Below are 27,764 nucleotides of genomic sequence, written 5' to 3' on the forward strand. Positions count from 1 at the left end.
CCAGTCATAAAATGCCGATTGCTATTGTATCTCATCTATAACGTTTTAGTTTACAAAAAAGACATTAAATGCAGTTTGCTCTAATGCATGGTGCCTATTAGTTGTTTATATAAACTTATGCACAGTTTCTCGGAGTAACAGTTTGTTTCGAGATTATAAAACCAAGATGGCGGGTCAAAATGCGGGTAATTCGCATTTTGATAGTGGAGGTAATTTCAAAACTTGTGATGCACGACAAACATTGAAAGTAGCTTATGCACTATTTACGTTGGGTTAATTGCTTCAATTACCCGTGTATGTCTATTAAGAATTTATTCAATGATGAAACGGCGCGATCACTTGCCCCAAAATAGTTCGACATAATCGATACTACATCCTTCGTAGATCTAAATAATTAAATAAATATATTTAGAAAAAATATTTAGCTCTACCCCAGTGTGTTTTGTAATAAAATATAGTTTTGCCCTGAACTATTAACATGAACGCACGTGGACGGTAGTCCGAGTGCTTTGATGTTATAACTGTTCAGGGCAAAACTTTACTTTATTACAAAACACATTGAGAGAACTGGGTTTCTTTTCAAAGATGCCAAATTTAATACTTTTGTTTGGTAATTATGATTGATCTGAGACAGAAAATAAACAATATGGATGGCCTAAATCAAGATTCCTCACACTGAGCTAGACACACTGTTTTATTAATGTGTCTGTACCCCTATGTCAAGATAAAGTTTACCAGAAAAACAAATGATAAACAATTTGATGACGGTTTATGTTCGGGTTAAATATCTTCTCTAAATGATTTTACTTAAAACTGTGATTATCGTAAACCAAATGGGGGAAGATGAATGTCGCATTTCTACTTTCAACATAAGTTTAAATTCGTATATCCAGATGAAGTTGACCAGTCAAGCCACATTCCATGATCGCATTGTAGGAATGTAAACATTGCGATCATTACTGTGGAATGTAAGCATTGCGAACATTACTGTGTCACTGTTAAATTGCGAGTTGAACTTAGACATTATATCAGTGGAAACACAGAACCGTCATGTTTCCACCAGTGATGATGGCTGAGCGAAACAACTGCGAACCAAGAAACGAGATGCAACAGAGTAGTTTACTGTAGGAGGCTGTACGAGGCGATGGCAACTAACATTCATCATGATGTTGGTTACATTGTGACATAATGCAAACGTGTTCGATTATGAGAGGGAGACTACTATGGCACAGTGATGAAATGCAGGGATTGACTTGAGCAGCGATATCGCAATTTTCTTGCATCAAGTGCTATACAATCGCACTCAAATTAATCTGCAGCAATTTAATGTCACATCCTGCTCAAATGTACGATTACAGATAGTAAAGTGTTTAAAGTGTTTTACTGAGAAAGGCTTTGTCATTATTCTGTTCTGTCAAAGTTATTCCTGTTGCTTTCTACCTATTTTTAATCTTTGAAACATAACTTCCGGTATGGAACTTCGAACATCGTTACACAGCGCTGTACAGAACAAGCTGTGCTGCAAGGTGTATGGTAAACTCTGAACCTCGCAGTACTGTGTTATGCACTGAGTGACGCTGTACAGGATTCGCGTTCAGAAGTTTTCTGCAACGTTATGCCTCCCAAAAAGAGTTGGCTAACGAAACTATCTCATTCGATACTATTTTGTTTTAGATTACTCAGGTCATGAACAGTTAAATCTCATAAGGTTTGAAATAAATCTCATGTTTTTGGTCCCATGTGAGATTTTATTTCACTTCTTTTCTGAGCCAGGTTTATCCCTGAAATGCATGGAAACGTAATGCAAAAAGTGTGCATTATCATCTGATTGAGTATAGTCAGCTCCTTTGATCTTTCACGGAAGCATCTTAGAATATACATATATATACACACACATGTGTGAAGTCTCATTAATCCAACTCTTGTTTATCCGGCAATCAGCTTTATCTGCCGCTTTTGTTGGCAACAAACTGAATAAACATAATACTGGCCAGTGACCAGTTATCGCCATATCTTAGCGGTTTTTCGTGATTTCCCCAGTAGTTCCTCAACCAAATGAAATAAAAGTTTTCATGGTGATAGATCAGCTATTCATCAATGTATCCTGCTTGTTTACAGTCGTCGATTGTGTGTTTTTTCTATTACACTGCCAACAGGAAGCGCAGTAGTACATATTGTATTTTCCAAACAACTAACAGGGACAGTTATCGCCACTTTCTACTAGTTCATGTTATTCACCAAATATTACGTAAAATTCGTAAACAAATTATTGTCTCTTTCTAACCTTGACATACTGAGCACATTTCATAAATGGTATTTTATTTTAAAAAGTGAAATTTGAAAGTGCAAACCCTACTCTCATTTTGAATGTGCATGAATGCTGATATGAGCTGATTCTGTTGACGTTTTTTCACCTTTTTGAATTGTTTCTAATTGCCAGATTGAACTGAAATTTTCTCTGTGTATATGTGTTAGTGATAGGTAACCAAAATGTAAATTATGTCAGATTATTTAAGTTTTACACATGCAACTTGACTGATATTCCGATCTTGGACCAACAGATGTATTTTCTCTTTATATTAACTTGTATTGTGTTGGTGAATTTCATAGACAAAACACGTACGTATTCCAACAGATTGGTAGACATTTGTAGAATAAATAAAAGGAATACAGTTGATATCATTTTTGTAATAAGATTTGTATCTGTTTGATGTTACTTTAAATGATGAAAGATTTTAAGTGGTTCATTGTGTTTTGTTGTAGTCGATGTTATTACACATTTTCAATGAAATAACTGGATGATTGTTATGGAATTTGTTTTAGTTTGAGTCTTTTGAAACAATATGCAAATCTGGTAAGTATTCTTTGTATTAAAGTTCACACTACACAAGTACATCACAAATTCAACTGACAAGGACTGAAATCTGCGCATATTAGCAGATGTCAGATGTCAGTATGAAGAAAAAGATTGACAAAAACGTGGACATGTTCAAGTGGAGCTGTATTTATCTGTTATGTGAAATTTTGTACAAAACCATATAGGAAAATGTTGCTTTGTAACTAGAAACACAAGTTATATGGCGGTGTAACTTTTTAAGACCTTTTTTAAAAGTTACACCCCCACCCTATCGATCACAAGACATTCCCCCGACCCTGCTATTACAATTTTAGAGAAAAACACTTCTATCTATTGCTTTGAATATTTGTTTACTAACCATGGAAAAGTTTTAGGGTATCCAACATCTATCTGAAAACAATGAAATTGACATGGTCAGATCTGCACATGCGCTATATCGAGGAAGTGGCGATAACTGGTCGCTAGCCAGTATAGTCTCAGTTATAGAGTCCGACATCCTTGTTAATACAACAATTTGATATGCAACAGGCGATGTCAGATTATCAAGACATGGGTGTGTGTGTATCTATCTATCTATCTATCTATCTATCTATCTATCTATCTATCTATCTATCTATCTATCTATCTATCTATCTATCTATCTATCTATCTATCTATCTATGCAATTGTCAATTTACAATGCAGTTTAACTGGTACCATTATACTCTAGACTGTATCTCATGCTTCAAAGAACTTTCTTTAATCCTAAAGAGTGTTGACAGTCTGTACATAATCTTTAGCCCACAGACCCTACTCTCAAGCAACAGCTGACCAGGTAAGAGTGCAGTTTACAAGGCACTGATTGGTTCAGACTGCTGACTGTCTCTTGCTTCACAGATATTGTATACATCTTTGATAATTAGGGGTGGTTGGGTAGCCTACTGGTGTAAGGTGGAATGGACTTGCCTAAAGGTTTCCGTATTCTGACGCTTAGTTGTTTTTTTTCATTTCTTCAGGACCCGTGAAGGACCAGGGTAGAATAGGCCTTCAGCAACCCATGCTTGCCATAAAAGGCGACTCAGCTAGTCGTAAGAGGTGATTAATGGGATCGGGTGATCAGGATTGCTGACTTGGTTGACACATGTCATCGGTTCCCAATTGCGCAGATCGATGCTCATTTGGTTGATCACTGGATTGTCTGGTCCAGACTCGATTATTTACAGACCGCCGCCATATAGCTGGAATATTGCTGAGTGCGGCATAAAACTAAACTCACTCACTCACTCACTCTCACTCACTCATCCACCCACTCACTCCCTCACTCACTCCTCTTTTCAGATGAAGACCATGGCCTGTTGAGTTTAGAAAAGTTGGACCGAGCCTCTCCCGATCTGTGGCCAGAACAAAGTAAGTCAATGAAGTAATGCAAGACATTGACATAATCCAGTGGTTGATACAGACGTCACGACAGTTTCTTGTAAATGTAAAACTTCTTAGTAGACAACATTGAATTTGTATTCCTGGTGCATTAGTGAGACATTAACATCCCTAAAATCAAAATTTGCACACCAAGCTTTATACATTTAACACTAATAATGATTAAGAAAAGTAGTCTTTGGGTAGACTGTACAAGGAGGAATGATGAAAACAACTGATTTAAAATCATGCATTGAAACAGAATGTGAACATAACAACAGGATTCAGATAAATGACGTTTCCAACACTTCTGTATCAGAGGCGTGTTCACAACAGCAAATGTCCGCGTGAGTGCCTTTTGTGAGCACTCAGTTACGTTAAACCGTGACCAACTAGTGTTATTCTGGGACAAGCCGAATAGCTTCTTTTTTGGAGGTTACGGAAAGGGGCGAGTGGGGAGGAATGACATTAAACATGTATAAGACAAAATGCTACGGATGTCGACTTTTTTATTATTCACACAACGTTTCTTGCCTATTCCTTGCCCCTTCGTCAGGTGGACGCTAACTAATGATGATGATTGGTTTTTGTTTTTTTTTAGATTAAACATGGTTGTCATCTTTGTTTGCTTGGCAAGACAGCTATGAGGATTGTTCATGGCTGCTTGTCTGGGCACAGGCGTTCAGGATCGATTGTCTGCAGCCGCTCACGATTCTGAACAAGCCTCAGGTGGCACAGCACTATGTTATTGTTACTGGTAAAATTTTCAAGATAGGGCCTGATCCAACTGTATGGGGACATCCAAAGAAATGGATTAATGCGAGAGGGTGTTATTAGTCCAAATGCGTAACATTCACTATCTTTTTTTCAGTTCCTGGTGTGTCAGACTTTGCTGCCATAAAAAGTGTAAGTCGTACATGTAGTATGTACTCATAAGGGTCTAGATTTTCGAAGCTGAGTGCTAAGATAATCGTAAGTGCCATACATTAACATCAACTTATGACTCTCTTAGTGCTAAGAGAGCTTTGAAATCTAAGCCCAGATTATTAACTGTTATTATAGCTACAGGAGAGGGAATACTGTTAATTGTAGTGTAGTGGATAAAGTGTGTGCCAGTAGAGTGGAGGGCTGGTGTTTGGATCCCTAGTTGCTCCACATGAAAAGATGTGAAGATATTGTATTAGTTGCTGCACTGTAAGGTGCTCTGCTCTAAGGAGATTGCAATAGTGGTGGTTTGATTAATTGAAATAAATGAAGATTGGTCGCAGTGACGAGTTAAAGTGACTAAGCAATTAAAGGTGTATTCTCATAATCGACCACAAACAACTTTGAAACACTTGTTTGCATCAACAATATTTTTCTCAAAGTTGGTTTTGTCTGTCATTAAATTTGCATTTGGTAACCCCTACAAGCTCATTCCAAGTCATGAATGAAGTCATTTATCTTATAGACTCCAGGACCATTATGTTCCTAACATACTAATATATGTAAAATTTGTAAATGCATTTTGTCCTATTTGCTGAAAAACCCAAAGAACTACATATTTTTTCTTTACTATTTTTGTGTGTACAGTAACGAAAGTAACAGGAACATTTGATAATTGATGCTAACAAATTATTTTGATGATTGATTGATCATAATGGACCAATCATCAATCAAGAGATTTTAACCATTTCCCTACACTACTTCTCTAACGCATATACTCGCTCACACAGAGTAAGAACGAGAGGGGAAGACATACATTTGAATGTGTGTCGTTAAACATAAGGGTGAAGAGACAGTAACGTGAAGATATGTTTCAATGAGTAAACGCTTCTGTACAATACCTTTCACATGGAAACTTCTTGACCAGAAGTATTTCAGAACAGGATAAACTAGCAATACAATAATGCGGGAAATCTAACTGGGTCTTTGGTGTGATGAGTGAAGGGTTTAATAACATAACTAAGCTACCCCTGTGCCCCATTAGGTTCCATTTCACATTTCACTGTTTTTGACCGAGATAATAGCCATTTGCCCAGTCAACGTCATAGTTTGATAGTTGGTGGAGTGCTGGCTTGAACTGGTTTCCATTCACTTGGTATTTTCTGTGAATTTCCAGGTTAGGATGTTTTCACCATGAAGTATTTTTCTTTTCCAGCCTGTTTCAGCTTCTGATTCTCCACCAAAATGGCTGGCGGAACTGGAAAATGATGACCTAGAGCTGTTGCAAGGTCAGTTGGTAGAGTGTCAGATGTGATTTCGATAGGTGGATAGGTTATTCATGATGAAATCGAACTTTGAAACTGACTGTTTATTAACTTACAGCAGAGGATCATTATTAATATTGTGATTTATTGATATAAAATGCACTGGCTGTCTTATTGCAATGACAAGCAAAGGTTGACAGAAATGAGCCCAGAGTTCTGAAGGATGGAAATGTCTTGAGGTGAGGTAAAATGGGGTTTAACATCGCACTTAAGAATATTTCACTCATATGACAATGTGCATGTGTGTATGTGTGGCTGCTTCTGTTAGCCTAGACTTGAGCTGGTTTTATAGTGCTCGCTCATAAAGATATCATGCCGCAGTTAAGCACGAATACTCCACTCAGACACATTATACACAGACACAAGCCGACCAGTCCCCGTTGTACCCATTGATACAGAGCTCCAGCCAGGGACCAACAAGTACCATATCTTAATTTCTTTTGGTCTGACACACTTTGGAATTGAACCTGCAACCTTCCGTTCACCGAGGGGACATTCGTTCCACTGTACCCACATGGTACCCGGAGGCAGTTGGAAATTTCTTGAAGACATCTCTGAACCAGAATCACTTACATACTGTTATTTACCATCTCATACAACACATGCAAAGACCAGTATTCTTTAGCCATGATTTAATATTAGAAATATTTGCTGGAGGATTTCACGGAGTTATCCTGTGAAAAGGTGGAGATACTTTTCGTAACAGCAAATTTATGCTGTCAAGTTGCAGATCGAAACATTTCATAACTGTTTTAAATGCTGCTTTCTTCCTCTATTCTGTTTTTACAATGCTATCTTAAAAGTCAGTGTTTTTACAGACGTCTTACAATATGTTGTATTTTCAGAGTTTGGGAGTTTGACTCATTCACAGTTGATGGAGAAGGTGCGTGGACTACAGAATTTGGCTTACCAACTTGGACATGCTGAAGGTTGGTCACTCAAATTTCTTTCATGGCAGAAGATTCTATTTTTAAATACAAACAAGACAAAACTGTTAAGATTTTTTTTCTTCAATGTCGGGTGGTGGGGTAGCCTGGTGGTTAAAGCATTTGCTTGTCACACCAGAGACCAAGGTTCGATACCTCACATGGCTACAATGTGTGAAGCCCATTTTTTGTGTTCTCTCCCCATGACATTTGGTGGAATTTTGCTTAAAGTGATGTTAAACTACACTCACTCATCTCAATGCAATACTGTGTCTTCACAAAATTTGACTCAGTTTTCATTTTACTCCACAGCTCGAGAAATGACAAGAGGAAAATTTTTAAATATACTTCAAAAACCCAAACCAAGAAACTGAGTTTGAGGAGATGGAAAATCATTGTGACAGATGTGGCAGCAGGTAATCTGTCTGGCTGTCCCAGGTGGACTTGTCATCAACATTATCACAGAACATCTACTGACATGTATAAGATGAACATGCTTTCAAAGGGACAATTCTAGATTTGAGGATTATTTACGAAGCATATTTCAGGAGTTGGTGTACTGATGTTTAATTGTTTTGGAGTTGGACATTGGCAAACTGGCTCAGGCTAGAGCTAGTTTTGTATTTATGTTGATAATGTACAGTTATTTGTGGTATACAGTGCATGTCTGAACATAGGTTGTAAGCATATGCAATCCTTGGTGCGATCACTGAATTTGAAATTCTTGTGTATGATGTATGATTACCTTGCATTATCAGATACAAATGAATGTTCCCTATCAATGTTATTTTCTGCCATCAAATGTTACTGAAGATGTAAATCAAAGAGAATGTTTTCAACATTACTTATACGGCTGATTAAGACGTGTGGATTTTGTAAAACAGATGTTTGACCAGGTATGAATTTATTTATTGGAGCCTATACCTGGTAAGCAAACATTGATGGGGAGTGAAGTCATATTGTTTAATCCTGGTGATGTACTCCATGTTGTGTATATTTATGTCAATAAAGATATTAATAACTAATTATATGCAACTGAGATGTGTATCTGCATGAGTCATTAAGATTCTGACACTTGAAGTGTAAGTATTTGCAAAAACATAAGCAGCTACAAATCTTCATTAAGTCCTAAGTGTAGTACCATGTAGTTCAAGTCCCTCAAGGGTGGTGGGGTAGTCCAGTGGTTAAAATGTTTGCACAAAATGCTGAAGACCCGGGATGGAACTTAGATTTCCCACATGGGTATAATGTGTGACGCCTTTTCTGGCGTCCCCTGCCACGATGTTGCTGGAATATTGCTAAAGGCGGCATAAAATCAAAATCAAGTCCCTAAATTGCCAGATAAAAATCAACTTCACGATCAAAGGGTGATAGGGTTGCCTACTGGTTAGGTACTGGCTCATCATAGCAAAAGCCTGGGTTCGATTCCCTCATGTAGAAAAATGGGAAGCCCATTTCTTGGGCCCCTCCATAATGATGCTGGAACATTGCAAAGAGTGGCACAAAAGCCAAATTCTGGCTCTTCACTATCTGGATTGGCCTGGAATGGACTGGTCTACTGACTGGAAATATGAACACGTCAAAGTTCCCTGATGGAATGAATAGTTGTTCATGTTTCAAGTCACTAGCCCGGACTCCATTGTACAGAGGCTGCAGCATTAATTCTTGTAGCAACTCAACTTAACTCCTCCAGCTCTTCAGATGAGGGCTGTGTGTATGGATAAGAAACATGCCGTACAGTAGGAATTTAGAAAAGGTAGCAGATACGCACCACAGCAATGGTGTACAGTCTTGGAATCATTTACGGAAGTATTTATCTGACAAAGTTTTGATTGCTAACCAGTTGACACAAGATCAGCAAACCAGTTGACACAAGATCAGCAATGCTGTGGTCCATATATAAAACAAAACACAAGATTACTGGAACTCCATCAAATTCCATTCAGTACTCCGTATATGCACTCCTATATTGAAAAACTATGGAGTATGTATTCCTGATATTGAAAAATCTTCTGGAGCCCTCTGTCTGAAATTATTGAATTCCGTCAGTAGACTGAAGAGCTTTATTGCTTCAGAGCACCATCACAAAGGTAGGACACAAAAACTTAAGGTCAGTTCCACATGGAATGATGATTTCTATTGATGTTTGATGGAACACAAATAGAATGTACTAAATATGTACAGTAACACATGCAACATTCATACAAATACTAATATGAATGGGTGTTTTTATCGTGTATATATGTTCAATGAAAAACTACTTAACTAGGATGTTGTTTGATAGTCAAAGCACCGATATATAAGAATTAGATAATGTACCATGCTGTCTAGTGAGTCAAACCATGCCTGTCAGTATTTCACTCAAACTCAAAACCAAGGATCCTAATCAAGGCAAATGTGGAATGGGATCTCTCTTTGGCAGAGTCTGGGATAACTAGTTACTACAACATGCACATGTTCCTGGCATCATAGTTCTGCAGCTCTAATGACAGAATATACAATATCTTCATAAATTATATTTACAATGAATCCTTCTCTACTCTGAAGAATAAGCTTAAATAGAGTAACCATGTGTGGATCCCATTTCTGATGTCCCGACATAAGGTTTCTGGATTACAGCTAAAAGATGTGTAAAAACTGCACTCGCCCAAGCACATTATGGTGGGTTGGTTGTGTAACGCCACACTCAGCAATATTCCAGCTACATGGCACAGTCTGTAAATACTCCAGTCTGGACCAGACAATTAAGTGATCAACATCATGAGCATCCATCTATGCAAATGAGATGTGTTAACATGCATCATTCCAGTCAGCGAGCCTGACCACTTGATCCTGTTAGTCACCATTTATGACAAGCATGGACTACTGAAGACCAATTCTAACCCATATCTTCAGGAGTCTATATGTAGGTGGAAGAATTGGTTTCATACAGCAAGTGCTTCTGTCATACAGATGTTGAGACAGGCTTGATCATATAATTCCTCTTCTTGAGAGGATGTGTGTCTTGTTAGGTTGTCAGGAACAATATCTCCTGAAACAGAAAGGTATGTTTTCACCTGACAGTATGATGAAGTTCAAAAAGAAAACAAACAACATTCTTTCATTTATATCATTCTGTTGATCTAACATGGTATGTCAATATTTTACTCATTTTGCTTCTGGAACATGTTACATAATAACGACCCTTTCGTTGTTACTGAAAACTGCAACTGCTTTTCAAAGATATTCAAACTGGTAAAACTTTAAACATAAACATGAGACTCACATCAGAGTTCGAAATACCTGCCCACCTAACGAATTATCCCAACACAGACTGCCAGTTTCTGAAAGTCACCAGCCCAATGATCGGTTTAAAATGTAGAAATATATGTTTTAAGATAGCTTGTGGGCAGGTAAGTTTTGGTCAGGGCTGGTTTAACTTTTGGGAGTTTCATACCCTGCTAACATCTTAGCAATGTTTTAGGCAAAATTTAGGCTTAAACCACCAAACTAAACCTTTGGAATTGCAGCAGACAAACACATGAAAAGTCAGTAAAGGCCTTCAATGATTGTCTTTGACGTCACTCATTTTTATGATCAACACCTGCACTGTAAAGCAGGATTTGAGAGGCATCCTCTTCTGAGATGCTGTTGCAAACACTTTGGTTTTCAAAATGAATTGTCTATTTTATCTTAAACATTGGAAAAATGTAGTACAAGTGAAAATGACGTCTATCAAATTAGGTGTTTAAGTTTTAGTGCAAAAGCTTGGATGACTGGACTGATTGACAGAAAGGATATATCACTTACACTGATGCATTAAACTGAACAGGTTCTTTACTTAATGACTTTTGACATATTAATCCGCAAATTTAGTAGACTGAAATGTTTTTTTAACTTATATTGCTCTACTTACTTCCGGCATTTATTGCTTACAACTCAAAAAGATCATAGTTCTACGTTTCACTGTCTTCAAGTGGCCATGTGTAGAGTAGTAAGCAGTAAGTGCAGGATTAGAAAAAAATTAAAATACTCACATCCTCATCTGCATCTTGAATCTTCTTCCAATCCTTCTTCCTCCTCCCTGGAGTTGACGAAGGTGACCGGAACCCTTTGACAACCATTCTGTGGCCTGCTACACGAGGCGATGATTGCACAAAATCTGGGTCCTCCAAGAAGATAATACTGTCATCAAGTGCTGTGTGCCTGGGAGAACTGTTTTTAGTTTTCCTCGACCTTTCTGTCAAATTGGAAAACCTTTTCACACTATCCTTCAGAAGTCCAATTTGTTTCCATCTTTTCATTTCCTTACTACTCAAAGCAGGCTGTTCATATTCTGCTTCAGCAACACCTTTGCTCGCAAGGGGGGATAACTCTTTCAAGCCTGCCCGAGATCGATCATTGGATCTGACAAGATCAGTTCTTTGGCGTTTATTGACACATACCTTTGATACATCACTGTCTTGTGAATCACCTGAATCTGAATTGTTGGAAACATTTGATATGATATCCTGGGTGTTGCTTGACTTACGTGTATACCTTGTAATTGATTTCTTCTCCCCATTTCTCATCCTCTTTTCTCCATGATATCCTTGTTGCATTTCTTCTTGCAACTGATCCTGATTTGTTTTCCGCTTCCCCTTTACATGCATTGGCGCTCTTTTGTTCAACGATTTTGTCTTCAGACTTGATAAAGTGCTTTTAGGATTCTTTGTTGAACCGCTAAGATGTGAAGTATTGAGCTTTCCACAACCTTTCCTGCCAGGACTTACAAGATCATCTGTTTCTGTGTCTATAGGTTTGGCTCTCCTCATAGTCTTCCTGACATGACTTTTTGTTCCTCTTATATTGGTCTTATTACTTAGCTTTGGTTCTTTTTGACAACTGTCCTCAGTATTCGATATGACATCCTGTAATGACATCTTTTTGTTTTTAGCATACACTAGTTTCCGTTTTGCAAGAGATTTTCTCCTTCGTCTCCTTGATGGCTGCAGTGTCACTAAGCTGTCGTCCTGCACAGACGCTTCATAGCCACACACTGACACATTGAACGTGTCTTCTGATCTCGCTGGGGCGGGTGCTGCTTCTTGAGATGCAGGTGCTGGTTTTTGTGACATCTGCCTGTTGGCTGTTGACTGATGAGACCTTTCCCTCTGTCCAACCGTCTTGTTGTCAGACTGGGACAGAGACTGGGCACTCTGTTTTGAACTTTGGCAAATGGTTTTCTCAATAGCATCTTTGTAATCATCAACATCAAGAAACTGATTATGATCTGGACCAGTTTCTACTGTCCTCAGATCATGATTATAATTACTTTCACATTCATCCTCACTTCCAAGGTCATCCATCTGATTAAGGGTTTTGGAACTTTGATGTCCTGTCTTTCTGGTCAAAGTATATCCTGAAGAAATTCCCAGTGGGGCAGGATCTGACTGGGTGCCTTCTTTCTTTTCTGACTTGTCAACTCTTCCAGAACAAGACTGACTCTTGTCTGAACCAGTTCCCTGTGATGAACAACTGCTTCTTTTCAACTGCCTGAAATGAATGTTTTCACTGACATCTAACTCTGTGTCATTTTGAAAATCTCTGCCTCTTTCCAGTCTTTCTCTTTTGTTGCTACCCTGAGAAACCATGCACATCAAACGTTCTTTTTCTACAGCAGTGCTCCTTTGAGAATACAAAGAATCATCTGTTTTGGGACTAGTTAATTCAGAGTTTTTAACTTTTAATGCCACATGATTTGACTTTTCTGACGATGAGATGCAACCATTTGTCTGCTTCACTGGGTATTTTCCAGCAGATATACCTCTCACTTGTTTGCAGTCACTTCTCTGTTGTCCTGAATGTGAAGCATCAATATGTCCATACACATTCTCACCATCTACAACACTCATAACAACCTCCTCTCCTTCTGATGAGTGCACCAAATCCTCATCCTGACCATCAGCAGCATCTAAGGTCCTGTTTCTCCCAACCTCCCTCTGTGCATGGCTCTTGTGAGCTCCTCCATCCATATCTTCATCATCAGCAGCACCAAAAGAGACCTGAAGCCACTTATCATATCTCCTCTCAACATCAGCCTGATGTAAATCTGAACCATTTGAAATCTTCGCCATGCTCCATTTGTGTTCTTCAAATGTCTTCTTCCATCTTTCATCCTCATGTGTCTTCTCAACACTTCTCTGTAGGGAGTTGACCTGATTCATCCTCTTATCATCTGATTTTGAGTCAATATCTCTCCAATTTCGTTCTCCATCTGTAATAACATGCATGTTCCCCTTTATCTTCCTGAACTGTTCACCACCAGGATGCCAACTGTGTTCTACAGTATCACTGGCTACCCGATCTCTTTTTCTGGTACTGAGCTCAGCCACTGCCTCACATTCTACTGTGGTCTCCATCATCAACCTCTTTGCATCCTCATCTGATAAATCATCAGACATCTCACAGCTCCTCGCAGCTTCAATATTTTCCATCAGCAACCTCTTTCTGTGTCCTGTTCTTGAATCATTTTTGTTCTTCAGAGTCTTCTCTCTCAGTGGCACTGTCATCTTGAACATCATCTTCTTTGCTTTTTCCCCTGATGAATTTTCATCAGACACCTCAATGCCCCTCATGGCTTCAATTTCATCACAATACAACCTCCTCCAGTCTCCTCGTTCAAGATCGACATTGTCCGTCTTTCCCCTTGGAGGCACTGTGGTCTTGAACATCACTTGCCTTGCTTCCTCCTCTGTCAATTCCTCATCAGACAGCTCACAGCTTCTCTTGCCATCAATATCAGCTTTACACATCCTGTTTCTGTATCCTTCTCTAAAGTAAGTCTTCTTCCTCCTGATCTTCTCCCTTGGAGGCATCTTCAATTCACCCATCATATGTTTAGCTTCGCCTGATAATTCCTCATCCGACAGCTCAAAGCTCCTCTCAACTTCAATATCATCCTTCAACAATCTCCTTCGGTCTTCATGACCCAAATCAACCTTTTTCCTCCTCATCTTCTCTCTCAGAGGCACTGTCAACTCCGCCATCATCTGTTTAGCTTCTTCCCTTGGTAATTCCTCATCAGTCAGCTCACAGATCCCCTCAGCTTCAGGATAAGCATTCTCAACCAATGACCTTCTATTCCCTTTTGCCATGTCAGTATTGCTCCTTGCTCTCGGACAAACTCTCCATCTACTTTCAAGTCCACCTTTCCTTGGGGACAGAATGAAGTCTTTATCCACCCTTACTGGAAGTGTCTTGGAAGATGCTCTCCTTTCCTGGTCTCTGCTCTGAACCAAAGCAGGATCAGATTTTTGTTGAACTGCTGTTTCATATTTGTATGTATCAGATTTCATTCTTTCATTGGTTGCAGACCTTGTTCCTTGGATGTTATGTCTTCTCAAATCACCATCTTCCTCATTTGGCGAAACATTGAATCTGGAAATTTTGGATTTGGGAGACATAATTATCTTCATTATGCTCTCGTTAATCTCTTTTGACTTCTGGCCTCTTAAATCCTCATAGTTATCCTGATAACCAGCAGGCTTTGAGTGTCTAATGTTCACATATTCTTCCTCATCTAATAACGTTCCTGGTGTAACTATCATAGACTTATCATGACTTGAGGATTTTCTTTTTGAAAACTGTGGCAAAGCATGGCATTTTGTCAAATCTTCACTCACATTGTCACCATCCAGAAAGGGACACAGTGTTTCATCTTCAAACTTAGTTCCAGTTCTGTCCTTCACACTCTCTGGATGGTATTTCGTTTCTTCCTCAGACTTCCCTACATCATGCTTTTCTTCTTCCGTGAACTTCGTCCATGTGTCATCTTTTAACTGCTTCCGCTTCATCTTTTTCTTAAATTGCCCTGGACTCTGTTTAACTGTTTTCCAACCAGTTCCTTCAACTCCAAAGTCCCTGAGCTTTTGCTGGTGGCCAGCAAAGGAATCTCTGCTTAGCTGATGTGATGCTGCCATCACATGAGATTTCCGATCTTCACTTGAGAAAATATCAGATATGTGTTCAGAGACTGAACAGCTTGTCCTCTGTGGCGATATCTCTACGGTCTTTCTAGATGAAACATGGGACTGATTCAACTTCCACACTGATTCCTGCTCTCCTAATCCTAAATGTGCTGGAGACTGGTCTTGTTTCACAAGAATTTTCACCGGGCACTGGAGACTATTTCTTTTGGTTCTTCCGTCAGTGAGTAACTTATCTCTATCACTTCTTGGTGACAAGTCTTGTGCCGACCAACTATGACTTGTATTGGGGCGTTTTGTACCAGCAGACACATTACTTTTTCCACTTACAACCTTAACAGTTAGGGTGTCAAAACCTGTATAGTTTTGATAGTGTCTGTCACTTTGACTCAGTGGTGATCTTGATCTTGTTTGACTTCTGACATGTTTAGGTGACCTTGACTGTGTTTGACCACTTACTTGTTGAGACCTTGAGGTCAAGGACTTGGTCAAATCAAATGCTGGCTTTCTTGCATATCTTTTCACATTATCACTACTATCCATTCTTTCGTAGAATCCTGAATCGTTTCTTTCTTTATACTCATATAATTGCTTTCTTGATGGTGAGAAAGGGGTGAAGTCAGAATGACTTCTCTCTTCTGGATTATCCATTCTATTAACTTCATTATTCAGAAACATTCTGGGAGACTTTGGACCTGGACCTTTTGAGTGCTGATCTGTATCCACCTCCTGTTTGTATGGCTGGACCTCTGCCACTCTGGTGTCATGGTGACCATGATCAAAAATCTTTCTGTCAGTTCCTATAACAAGTAAATCGTAAGTTGATGGATTCTGACGTTTAACCTCGGAAGAAATCTTCACACCGTGTCTATATACCTTGGAGTTCAGTAGGATAGAAGATGGGGGCCTTTCTGGAAGAGATGAAATAATGTGAGTGAGTGAGTGAGTGGGTTTATTTCTATGCCACTTTTTAGAAGAAAATTCCAGAAATATCATGACGGGGAATAAAAGAAATAGGCTTCACATATTATACCAATGTGGGGCATCAAACCCGGGCCTTAGGCATGACAAGTGAATGCTTTAACCACTTGGCTACCCCAGTAGAACAATGTAAAATACACAACTTTGAATAATGTTTCAGCAGCATTGCAATGTTAGAGTTCAATGTCAGGTTGCAGTTAAAAACCAAACACACATACACAGCAATGACAGTCAAATATTGAGTCTGGACCAGACAATCCAGAGATTGACAACATAAGCATTGATCTATACATTGCAATGCAAGGACATGCATTAACTTCCAAAACTATATGATTAGTCTTCTCTTCAGACACAAGAAATAAATCTTAAGTGATGGAGCTTGGGTGTGGGCAAGGTAAATATGGGTCTAGAACAAAGATCAGAATCCTGGCATGAAATAATGGAGGTAATTCTTGCCATCTGTTCACCCTTTTCACTGTTACGATATGAAAAAGTCGAAAACAATGACTTGATTGAGGCAGATAGAATACAAATCCTCTGGCTATCAATATAGATGTTAGAGATCAGTAGTGAGTGAGTGACGTTTGTTTTACATTGGTTTTAGTAATATTCCAGCCAGGTCACTGCAGGGGAAACCAGAAATGCACTTCACACACTGCACCTTTGTGGGGAAACAAACCCGGGTCTTTGGCATGACAAGCAAACACTTTAACCACTAGGCTACCCCACCACCAATAGAGATCAACAATTGTTGACAAAATATGGATCAGTTATCAGAAGATGGGACAACCAACTTGGAGCAAAGACAACAAGAAAATCTGAAATAAATCAATGTATTTAACACTGATGGTGAAAGGTGAGAATTTTACATGAATGACAAAAAACAGCTACTTGAACATAATTAAAAAGCAGAACTTGAATTCTGACTTTTGTGCATGGTGTCTGAAAATCAAAACTTTATTTTATCACAATGTTATACATGTATTGTTACCAATGACACAGTTTTGATATCTCTAATCAGTATTAATTAATCCCATTGACGATATATCTGATAACTGATAATTTTAATTGATTTATCCTGTGGTACATGACTGCAACTTACTGGCTGATGGAGGTAAGAGGAAACTGACACACAGCTCCTGGGCCAGGAAGGGATGCTGGGCAGCTTCTGATGGACTCAGTCTCTCATCTGTAGAAGAAGTATGTCTGTACATCATGTGCATCTGACGTGAGTGAGTGAGTGAGTGAGTGGTTTAATTTTCCGTTGATTGTAGCAATATTCCACCAAATATCATGCTAGGGACATCAGAAATGGGCTTTACACATTGCACCCATGTGGGGAATCGAGTCCATGCTCATGAGCGAACCCTTTAACCCCTATGCTACCCCACTGCTCCCAGTATATATGAAACAACACAACATTGTGTACTTGCTCATTAAAACCTCATCAATCTAATGCCCTTAGGTTGATCTGTGACAAATTTCTTTGGATTAGGATAATTTAAGAGTGCAATATTGAAAGTAGGGCTCGATTTCAGACGTCAGCCTACTTGCATCAAGTGCAACCTAAAATAAACCTAAATACACCAGTCAAATTTCAGTTGCACTGCTTTTACCACATTATGCAATGAAACTAGGTTGGACTTGGTTGGATCAACGTATTAAAAATGTCATAAAGAGGTGAGTGTGTGACTTGGGCTTTAAACAGTTTTTAACAACATTCCAGCAATATAACAGTGGGGATCCCAGAAATACTCTTCACACATTATACCCATGGGTGAAATCTAATCCAGGGCTTTGGTGTGATGAGCGAACATTTTAATCACAAGAGTAGCCCACTACAAAGTGGATACAATGGAACTGAAAATGACACTTCAGTGATGACCAAGCACTGTGTGATGTTAAGAATCAATTTCCAATAGACCATAGATTTCTTATATAGTTCTGTCTCGACCCGTGAAGGTCCAGGGTAGAATAGCCATTCAGCAACCTATGCTTGCCATAAAAGGCAACTATGCTTGTCGCAAGAGGCGACTCAGGTGGTCAGACTCGCTGACCTGGTTGACACATGTCGTCACTTCCCCATTGCGCAGATAGATGCTCATGCTGTTGATGACTGGATTGTCTGGTCCAGGCTCGGCTATTTACAAGAAACTGTACACACCTGATCCCCACTGCATCTAAAGTGAGTGATCCCAACGAACAAATACCCCTGTAATATCAACGTGATTGTTACATATTTTAAAAAACTGGAAGACGGGAAGGTTGTTAAGTGACTCACCTGGGTCATATCGGAACAGCTGGGACAGGAAGTTGGCAAATGCATAATCCTGGGATCCTTCAAGGCACTCAAGAATCTTGGCAGTAGCTGAAAGTTCACGTTAAGACTGTATGATATAATGCTGCCACATGTCCACCAAATTTTTGTATTTTGTGAGAATTGGGAAATCGGATTAAAACACTGTTTACATCAATGAACATTTCTTGTGGCATCTGCTTTCAATCCAGCATTTCCAAAACAAAACCAATGACAAAATTTACAAACCACAAACATTAGTGTCTAAATTGCTCAGGTTTGTTTACAAGACTTCATTGTTTAGCTGTATAGTCACAACTCTCCCAGCTGATGCTGAAGTTGTGTTCAGGGTAGGACAGCAAGCAAAATATCAGGACTAGAGATGATGAAGCACACACTACAGATTAGTGTTGAGAAATGGTCAAAATCTCACAAATGATAATTGGTCCATGACCAATGAGTAATCATAGCAAAAAATTGGTTAGCATCATTTTTCAGATTTTCCTGTTCAGGTTGTTGTTGCAGATAAGTATAGTGTGTCTCCCTTTGGCTTTTGCTTAACTTAGAAAATACGCAAATTGCATTTGCAAATTTTACATCCAATGTAAAATATTGTAAGCTGCATCTTTAAAATGATGACTAGTTTATCATGAACACAGACCTCTCACAAGAACTATTCAGTCATGACTTTTCAGCAAGTGAAGAGAGTTTTCTATGAATTAAACATGTTTTCAGCCTCTGAGAACTTATCAGATCTGTTCTACCATCAAGTGGGTAAAACACAAAGACAGTAGTTCCAAAATTACTTGTGTTTGATTATGAGAAAATGTGTTTGATCGTTTGGTCACTGCAGTGTTCACGAATGGTGTTTCAGAGTAACTGGTTAATGAGGTCTGTAAATTTCAAATGTCTGGCTAACCCATTAAAAATTCACAGGAAACTTCTTTCACAGAATGAAAGTTAAACACACATATCTGATTTAATTTTTCTTATAACTGGCATTGAAATTATTAAATAATGTGAAATTTATAAATGCAAAACAAGTGTAAGGTGTCACATATGACAACTTCAGTCAAAGTCATTGTGAAGTATACAGTTGGGCACTGGGGTCATACCCTATTCTTAAACACTCTGCTGTGACCAATCTATAATTGTTTCAATTAATGAGAACACCACTACGACTACAGATCATTACCATCTTCTTGCTCCACATCCTCCGTGAATATTGCTAGCTCCCGGGAGTATTTACCTCTCTGAAACACTTCCTTTGGCAAAGGGCCTAGAATTGATGTTATCTGAAAGACATCACAAATTCACAATATTTACTTGACATAAACTATGTATCTTAAAATAATAGTGAGTGGTACTAACTTTCTTTCTAGATCTCTTCAATAACTATAGAACAGTTTCAAGCAAGAGTCAAGACACCTTTGTACAATACTGTATACAAAGTATGGCACACACAAAATGAAGGCATTTGATCCTGGAACAACTAACAGACATAACTCTACACAGAGACAAGAGTATGTGCCTTGATGTAGCTTGGGGGCAGAAGGTTGGTGGTTTGATGCCTGTGTGCGTCATAAGAATAGATGTCAAAACAGGGCACAGCTCAATTTCAGACGTGTTAACCTATTTGCAATAGGTGCAATCTAAGCTAAAAACCTTGATGCACCAGCCAAATTCCATTTACACAGTTTTACTACAATATGCAATGAAAGAATATGCTACTGAACTATTCAGATAATTAACAACTAAAAATCGACTTGCACCTGGTACAACTAATGCCTAGGTTACACTGTAGTATTGGCTTGCACCAGTGCAAGTAACAAAGCACTATATTGAGCCTTGCATGGTAATGGTTCATAATTAGCCTGGCAATTAGCATAAAGATGATACAACAACTGAAGTACGGGTCTGTATGTTTCTGAATAGGGTATGTAAGTTAGACTGCAACAATGAGGACAGAACTCTAACCAGTATGAACTATGAATTCTTAGAAATCTTATACATTGTGACACATTGCTGTCCTTTGGCAGAGGTGCTAGGTCCAAGCCAAAATTGTATGGGAAGATAAGCAGGCAGTATTGACCTACGCCTTCAATAAAGCCTCAAATATTACTTGACTACGATATAAGAGTGAATGCTTAATTTCAACTCGCTGACCCTGCAGTCTCAAGCATTTTCGTCATGACCTGAAAATCTCAGCTATGAAAGTCATATCTAAACACCACTGAACAACTATAGCATTGAGTATTTCCTAAGATACGGTGGAATCTGACTAATCAGGACTCTTTTTAAACCGGGTTTCTCCATAATCCAGATTACTCTCTCAGACCCTGCAAAATTGTTATTAATTTATGATTAAAGCTTGCTTCAAAATCCAGATTATCTCCATTACAGACTTTGAACTAAAATAACAGTCCAGGGGCCCATTTCACAAACCTCTTGTAAGCCTAAGACCTCATACTTTTCTCGTAGCATTTGCACCTCCTATGTTACAGTATACCAGGTATAAATGCTACGAGAAAAGTTACGAAATCTTAAGCTTACAAGAGTTTTGTGAAATGGGCCCCAGATTATCAACTTGCTATGAGAGCAAAGCTTTGTAATCCAAACATAGCTGACAAAAATAACAACAAATAAACATCTCCATTACTTCTGTACTAAGACAGAAAGTAACAGATATTCTGAAGCGACTTAACTCAATTAGACTTCATTTTGAGACGTGAGTAGACATTAGTGATTAGTGACTGATGTGAATGATGCAGGCCGAAATATCGGGACACACAATTTCAGTGCAGTTACAAGAAACATTCTATTCTTAACATTTTTTAGTAAAATTTCTGTTGCCCTTAACAAAGTGAGGTAACTCCATGGTATTGTCCATAGCAACGGACAAATGTTGACAAATCTGGACTGCTTCATAATCCGGACAAATAAGTTGATCACAGATAACAGACAGATTCCACTGTACTACAATATCATGAAATCTTCAAGACATGTTGAGTAATGCTGTCATATAGACTTACTGATGTTAATAACTCTGGTTTCGTCTTTCCGAAGAAAAGGGGTCTTCCGAGATAAAGTTCCGCTAGAATACAGCCTAGGGACCACATGTCAATTTCGGTGCCAAATGGGATTCCAAACATCACCTACAAAGCACAGATGTCCTCATTTCAAACATTGTTACAGGAATGACAGTTGCTATCAACACAAATCACAAATAAAGTAAGTATCATCAGTGTAATATCCTCCCCATCCCCACAACCATCCTTGATATTCTCCAGGGCCTAGGTTATGATAAATCTCCACTATACCCTGGATGCATCTATGGCTCATGTTGATAATTTTATTTCCTCTCTTGGCTGGCTTTTTATCTGATTGTGTGTCTATGCTGAGAAATTGAGCGTAAAAATCACAACTCACTTTCATTTTTAAAATTATCTAACCGATTAAACATGGCTACATAAATGATGCAGAGGTACTCTGAATGAGGTAGAAGGATTTCTATTCAGACCTGTCTATTTGTCTGTATGATTTCCCCCCAAATCTTAGTCCCTATCCAAACAAACCTCCGCATCTGCAACTGCTACCTTTGTTGACACTGGCAAGCTCGGTTGTAATGGCGGTTTAGCTAATAGGCTTTTGTGAGAATGTGGAGATAAACAAGGGGAGGTAATAAACTTATCGTGTCGAGCCAAAGATGCATCTAGGGTGTAATGGAGATTATTGTAATGTATACTCTGTAGATTATCATGGATGCCCAACCACCTGATGCTACAGAAAATTTACTCCCATCAGATAGTGCTATGAAGAAGAGAAAGCATTTGAAAGGATAGTCAAATAATTATTGTCGAAGAGTCTTAAACATGTCATTAAATATCATTTGGTGTTTGTCTGTGAACACCAAGTTTTTCACTTTGTACATACATACAACAAAATGGTCAGAAAGTTTAAAGGAATGCAGGTGGAGGGCTTTTTCCACTTGGATGAAACATCCAATTTGATACTGAGAGACTTGGGATCAAAATCGTAAAATCTGTGATCTGAAACCTGGAATAGTACAGCCTAACACTTTTACATCTCTCATAGGTCACTTTATTTTGTTCAGTACAAAAGCATTCACTGGACAAAAAACAGCACCAATAAAAACATGTTTCTAAACATTTTGTAAAAGATAGAATTGGGAATGCAGAAATCCAAATTTCTGTCACAGCTCATGATAGACATATAAATCATTTTGCCATGCTTGGTGGCAAAGCATGTTTAAAGCTCTGGCCCGATTTTCAAAGATATCTTAGAGCTGAGACAGTTGTAAGTTAATGTTAATGTATAGCCCTTACAACCACTTAGTGATAGCATACTGGTTAATGCACATCCAATGCGACATATAAAGGTCAATTTTAAATATGGCCAAATATGGTGGCGTCTTCAGTGAGAGAGTGAGTTTGGTTTTGTCACATCTTGAGCAATATTCGAACAATATCATGGCATGATACACCAGAAATGAGCTTCATACATTATACATAGAACTGAGACGATTTGAACCCGGGTCTTCAGCATTACAAGGGAACCCATTAACCACTAGGCTACCATAGTCCGGCACCTACTGTGACTTGGCTGGAATACTGCTACAGGAAACAATTTTCTCTTGGGTGTAGAATCAACAGTGTAGTTACCTCAGGTGCCCTGTACAGGAGAGTCTGGACATCAAACTCACGGTAGTACAGAGACACTTCTTTGTGGACATGTTGGATGGAGTTCCCAAAGTCTATCACCGTCACAGAGCTCAGGTCATTTACTGGAAGAAACAAAGAACTGTCACTGGAGCCAGTGGTCTTGACACTGATGAAAAAAGATATGCCAGTCTGTCAAAGTTCATGGTCATGTTGGCATGAAACTATGAAAACTGCCTGTGAGGTATCACATGATCACAGTCACAGACTTCATTGCCTGGAAGAATAATGTAATTTTCTGAATAAAATTGATATTTTATACTTATCCTGACTCCTCCTTATTAGGCTCATCTCCTCCCTCTATGTGTGGAATCATAGTGGAACACTTGAAAATCCCATGGAGTTCCTTCTTTCGAAGAGGACATACAATCACACTCACTCAGTCTCCCTTAACCCTTTGATGCCCTTATCGGTCACATGACTAGCCACGCTTATCATTCTCTCCGTAATAACCGACACGTGAATCTACACAGAGATCCAACATGCCACACACACACACAATACACAAAACTGTATTTTTACTCTGTGGCCACTTTTGATTTTTGTTCAAAATGTTTTCAATTTAACACCTATCAGGCTTATAAGCTATGAACAAAGAACCGCCTAAGTGTATCAGCCAATGAAAAAGCTGCGTTACTCTTGAGTGCACATCCACTGGCTATGACTGGGTTCGGTATCGCGGCTGTTTCGTTTCAAGGGAGGTAAACCAAAGTACGAAATATTGTAATTTTGATTTGCGATTATATGCTTATAATTTTGTTCATTAGCTTTTTCTTAATCAGCAATGCATTTTATATATCATGAATAAGTGATAACTGTGTTTTAATTATGTTTGATTTTTTGTTTGCATGTGACCTTTAAAGCTACTTCTCTGATATTTCTCAATAACTGATTGATATTTTACTAATTAGTATTGGTCTCTATGGTCTACAGTAGCAGCCAGCCCAACAAATCAGTGGTCATGTTGGCATGGAACTATCAAAACCATCATCAGAGCATCATGTGATCTCAGTATCAGACAAAGGTGAGGTGAGGTGAGGTGAGGTGAGGTTGAGGTGAGGTTGAGGTGAGGTTGAGGTGAGGTGGAGGTGAGGTTGAGGTGAGGTTGAGGTGAGGTTGAGGTGAGGTGAGGTGAGGTGAGGTTGAGGTGAGGTGAAATGGGGTTTAACATCGCACTTAAGAATATTTCACTCATATGAATGGGGTTTAACATCGCACGTAAGAATATTTCACTCATATGACAATGAATTAAGCTGGTTTCATAGTGCTTGCTCACTGAGACACCATGCCACAGTTAATACCACTCTCTGGCATATCACACTAACTCTGAGCCCCAAAGTCACTGTAATAATTAATACCAAGCGCCAGACAGGGACCAACAAGTACCATATTTTAACATCTTTTGGTATTAGGATCAAAGCCACAACCTTCCACTCTCCAGGCAGATACGGGAAGGATTGAATACTTCTTGTTATAATTATGATCAGTGATATCATTCTATGGCTCAAAAACATTGCCCTGTATTCTCAACAGACTAACCATGTTTCAGTAGTATGTTCTCGGGCTTCAGGTCGGCATGGATGGTGTTCTGTTGTCGCAGGAAGCCCAGGACAACCAATAGCTGGAGGCTCAGCTTCTTTACCTTGAGCAGGTGCTGAAGTATAACACAGGCTTCATTACATCACACACTAACAGTTCCATCAACACCAACACCTGCAGACTCAACCTCCTTACCATATGCAGGTGCTGTAGTTTAATATATATATATAACACAAATACATCATCTTCAAATACAAAAGACATATGATTTGCCTGATACAATATATTTACAACATTTGATCTATTAAGCATGATTCTGTCTTCCACCACTTCAGTGTTTGCCCATACACAGCCAACCTGCGTATTATCTCAAATATGCAGTAAATTTAAAAGCCTGCCTCATTGTTACTGGGCTGTATGTTCAGATAATCTAAGCTTGTAATTTGCTGTTGTTTAAAACTACTTAGTTTATCGCCTGCCAGTTAACTGTTCAATGCTGATTAAATACCAGACTTGCTTTGCCTTTTATCGTTATTAAACAATCACAGTTAATGTCTTGATGAAAGTTCCATACTGAATTTGACTCCCAAAAACATGTCCAAGGCTCCCTCTCATGACACCAGGGTGTCATGATGACTCCTAAATTTTCATGTCTTGGGCAACCACTGCCTCTTGAAAATTCTCTACACACAATGGTGTTTCATATACCGGTATATGTTTCTACAAGTAAAATGAAAGTATCAACATAAGGAAGGACTATCGCTTAGGGAGCAAGCGAGTTTAGCCTAATGCCGCACTCAGCAATATTCCAGCCATGTGGTGGCAGCCTGTAAATAATTGTGTCTGGACCAGACAATCCAGTGGTCAACAGCATGAGCATCTGTATGCCCAATGGGGAACTGATGGTCAACCAAGTCAGTGAACCTGACCACCTGATCCCATTAGTAACCTCTCACGACAAGCATGGGTTACTGAAGATCAGTTCTAACCTGGATCTTCATGAATCTACGGCCAAGGGAAGAATCTACTCAGTGAATCACTGTGCCACAGATTACTGGTCATGATTTTGACAAGATGGCTACCTACCGTACAGTTGGGAAAGTGAAGGTCACCAAATACTTCAGTAATAGGATGAGGCGACAGAGATTCAAACACCATACAGAAGTGTCCTCCAAACACAAATGTATTCTGCAAAAAAGTCGTCAAAATTATTGCTATGACTGAAATGACAATGAAAAGTTAAACATCCGAAAGTGTAGCTCACCTATTCACAGACAATTCAATTCACATCTCCAATGTCCACAAAGCATTTTCCCAAAACTTTCTGAATCATCAAAATAAACAAATGGATCAGAATGAGTGGATGAATGGATCAGATTACAGTTTGTCTCTTTATCCATAAAACATGAAGCTATCTGTAGCCCCCACAGGAAAAGTAAAGATATCCTGGCACAACTAAATGCTGCCAATACATACAGAAAAACATGGTACTGTAGACAGTGCTGTTCCAGCTTTATGGCAGCAATGGGTAAAGAATCAATTCAGTGATCAACAGCATGAGCACAAATATATGCCAGTGGGATATGATGAAGTGTCAACAAAGTCAACTAGCCTGACGATCTAATCACGTTAGTCACCTCTTGCGGCAACCATAGGTTGCTAAAGACAATTCTAGCTGGGATCAGGATTTAGCGCTCAACAAGTTTTTCCAACAGTTCTTTACATGTGTGCATGAAGAAGAAGTGCATTTAACCTAAATGACTGCACAGCCATTCAGCAGCCTTTTTAGTATTCCAGTCACACCTGAAACTTCAAATGGCTGACATCCCAAACAAACATGATCAAAGGGTGTACAGCAACTAAGTACTAGAAGCACTCTTGCAATCTCTATATTGAGACTAATGTCTTTCCCCCTCGAAGACACGGTATGGTCAGAATCATACAACAGGTTGGTCCCAGAGTTTAACAACAGGCTGACACCAAATACTGTCTCATGACAAATAACTTCACAACATAAAATGTCACAAATATACCATACACTTTCAGACAACAAATATGAAATTGAAAAAATATTATCTGTGAATGACATTTAGAACAAAACCTTATGGGAGGTCACGTCAGGTAACCTTTGATATTGACCGATCAGAACACAGCTTACCAAATCACGAAAGCGGACATTTGCACATACCTTTGGAACTTTTTTAGTTCGAAAAGGTTCGTACTCGAACGATTCCGAATGCTATTTAGCGTACGATCGCTTCCGGGTGATGCACACGGAGTGCGTACAACCATGACAACGGTAAATAAACAGTCACTGAAAATGGTGTTTTTGGCAATATTCAAGGATGTCATCTTGCGGAAATAATAGCTAATGGTAACCATGTCAACAGAAACCCCAAAGCGTATATACTGCAGGTCAAATAATTGTGTTATATGCTGAGTTTTGTTTGTGGAAAGATTTGTGTCAGTGGAGTGAATCTTTTGAAAGTTCCTCCGATCTCTAAATAGTAGCCGTTGTCTGATTGGTTAAATCTATTTAACCGTCTCAAGTTTGGTAGGATGGTCATTGGTCGCTCAAAGGTTACCTGATGCGACCTTCTACTAGGTTTTGTTAGACTCAGTGGTGGAGGGTAACGAAATACACTGAGAAGTTTACTTAGACTGAGAAATTATTCATATTACAGGAAAATGTACTTCAGTAAAATGAAGATCAGCACGTTTCATAGGATATTTTTACTGTAGGACGCGCAGATATATATGTGTACATGAGAAAACTACAAAAGTGATAAGAACAAAAAGGTGGACACAGTGCTTATTAAATATCAGCACCTGGGTC

The 27,764-nt window shown here is 38.9% G+C and overlaps 2 protein-coding genes across 2 annotated transcripts in view; one reads left to right on the top strand and one right to left on the bottom strand.

The window, feature by feature from the left end:
• Window positions 1-145: 145 nt before the first annotated feature.
• LOC137293986 (protein lin-52 homolog) lies at window positions 146-8,452 on the top strand. Its single transcript, XM_067824892.1, has 6 exons — window positions 146-209; window positions 4,175-4,243; window positions 5,124-5,158; window positions 6,393-6,465; window positions 7,347-7,430; window positions 7,740-8,452. Exons 1-6 carry the CDS (start codon window positions 167-169, stop codon window positions 7,799-7,801), a joined length of 366 nt encoding a protein of 121 aa, XP_067680993.1. The 5' UTR covers window positions 146-166; the 3' UTR covers window positions 7,802-8,452.
• A 1,024-nt stretch (window positions 8,453-9,476) lies between these two features.
• The window catches only part of LOC137293984 (uncharacterized), a 30,588-nt gene continuing 12,300 nt past the window's right edge, over window positions 9,477-27,764 (bottom strand). Inside the window, exons 5-13 of the mRNA XM_067824890.1 lie at window positions 26,015-26,116; window positions 24,929-25,043; window positions 23,333-23,454; window positions 21,683-21,805; window positions 19,846-19,945; window positions 18,636-18,722; window positions 17,457-17,543; window positions 11,444-16,284; window positions 9,477-10,458 (exon numbers count right to left, since the gene is read on the bottom strand). Of these exons, the coding sequence (XP_067680991.1) occupies window positions 10,435-10,458; window positions 11,444-16,284; window positions 17,457-17,543; window positions 18,636-18,722; window positions 19,846-19,945; window positions 21,683-21,805; window positions 23,333-23,454; window positions 24,929-25,043; window positions 26,015-26,116 (5,601 nt within the window). The 3' untranslated portion in view covers window positions 9,477-10,434. The remainder of the gene's footprint in view (window positions 10,459-11,443; window positions 16,285-17,456; window positions 17,544-18,635; window positions 18,723-19,845; window positions 19,946-21,682; window positions 21,806-23,332; window positions 23,455-24,928; window positions 25,044-26,014; window positions 26,117-27,764) is intronic.

Source organism: Haliotis asinina, chromosome 8 (genome assembly GCF_037392515.1).
Source record: "Haliotis asinina isolate JCU_RB_2024 chromosome 8, JCU_Hal_asi_v2, whole genome shotgun sequence".
Taxonomy (NCBI): Eukaryota; Metazoa; Mollusca; class Gastropoda; order Lepetellida; family Haliotidae; genus Haliotis; species Haliotis asinina.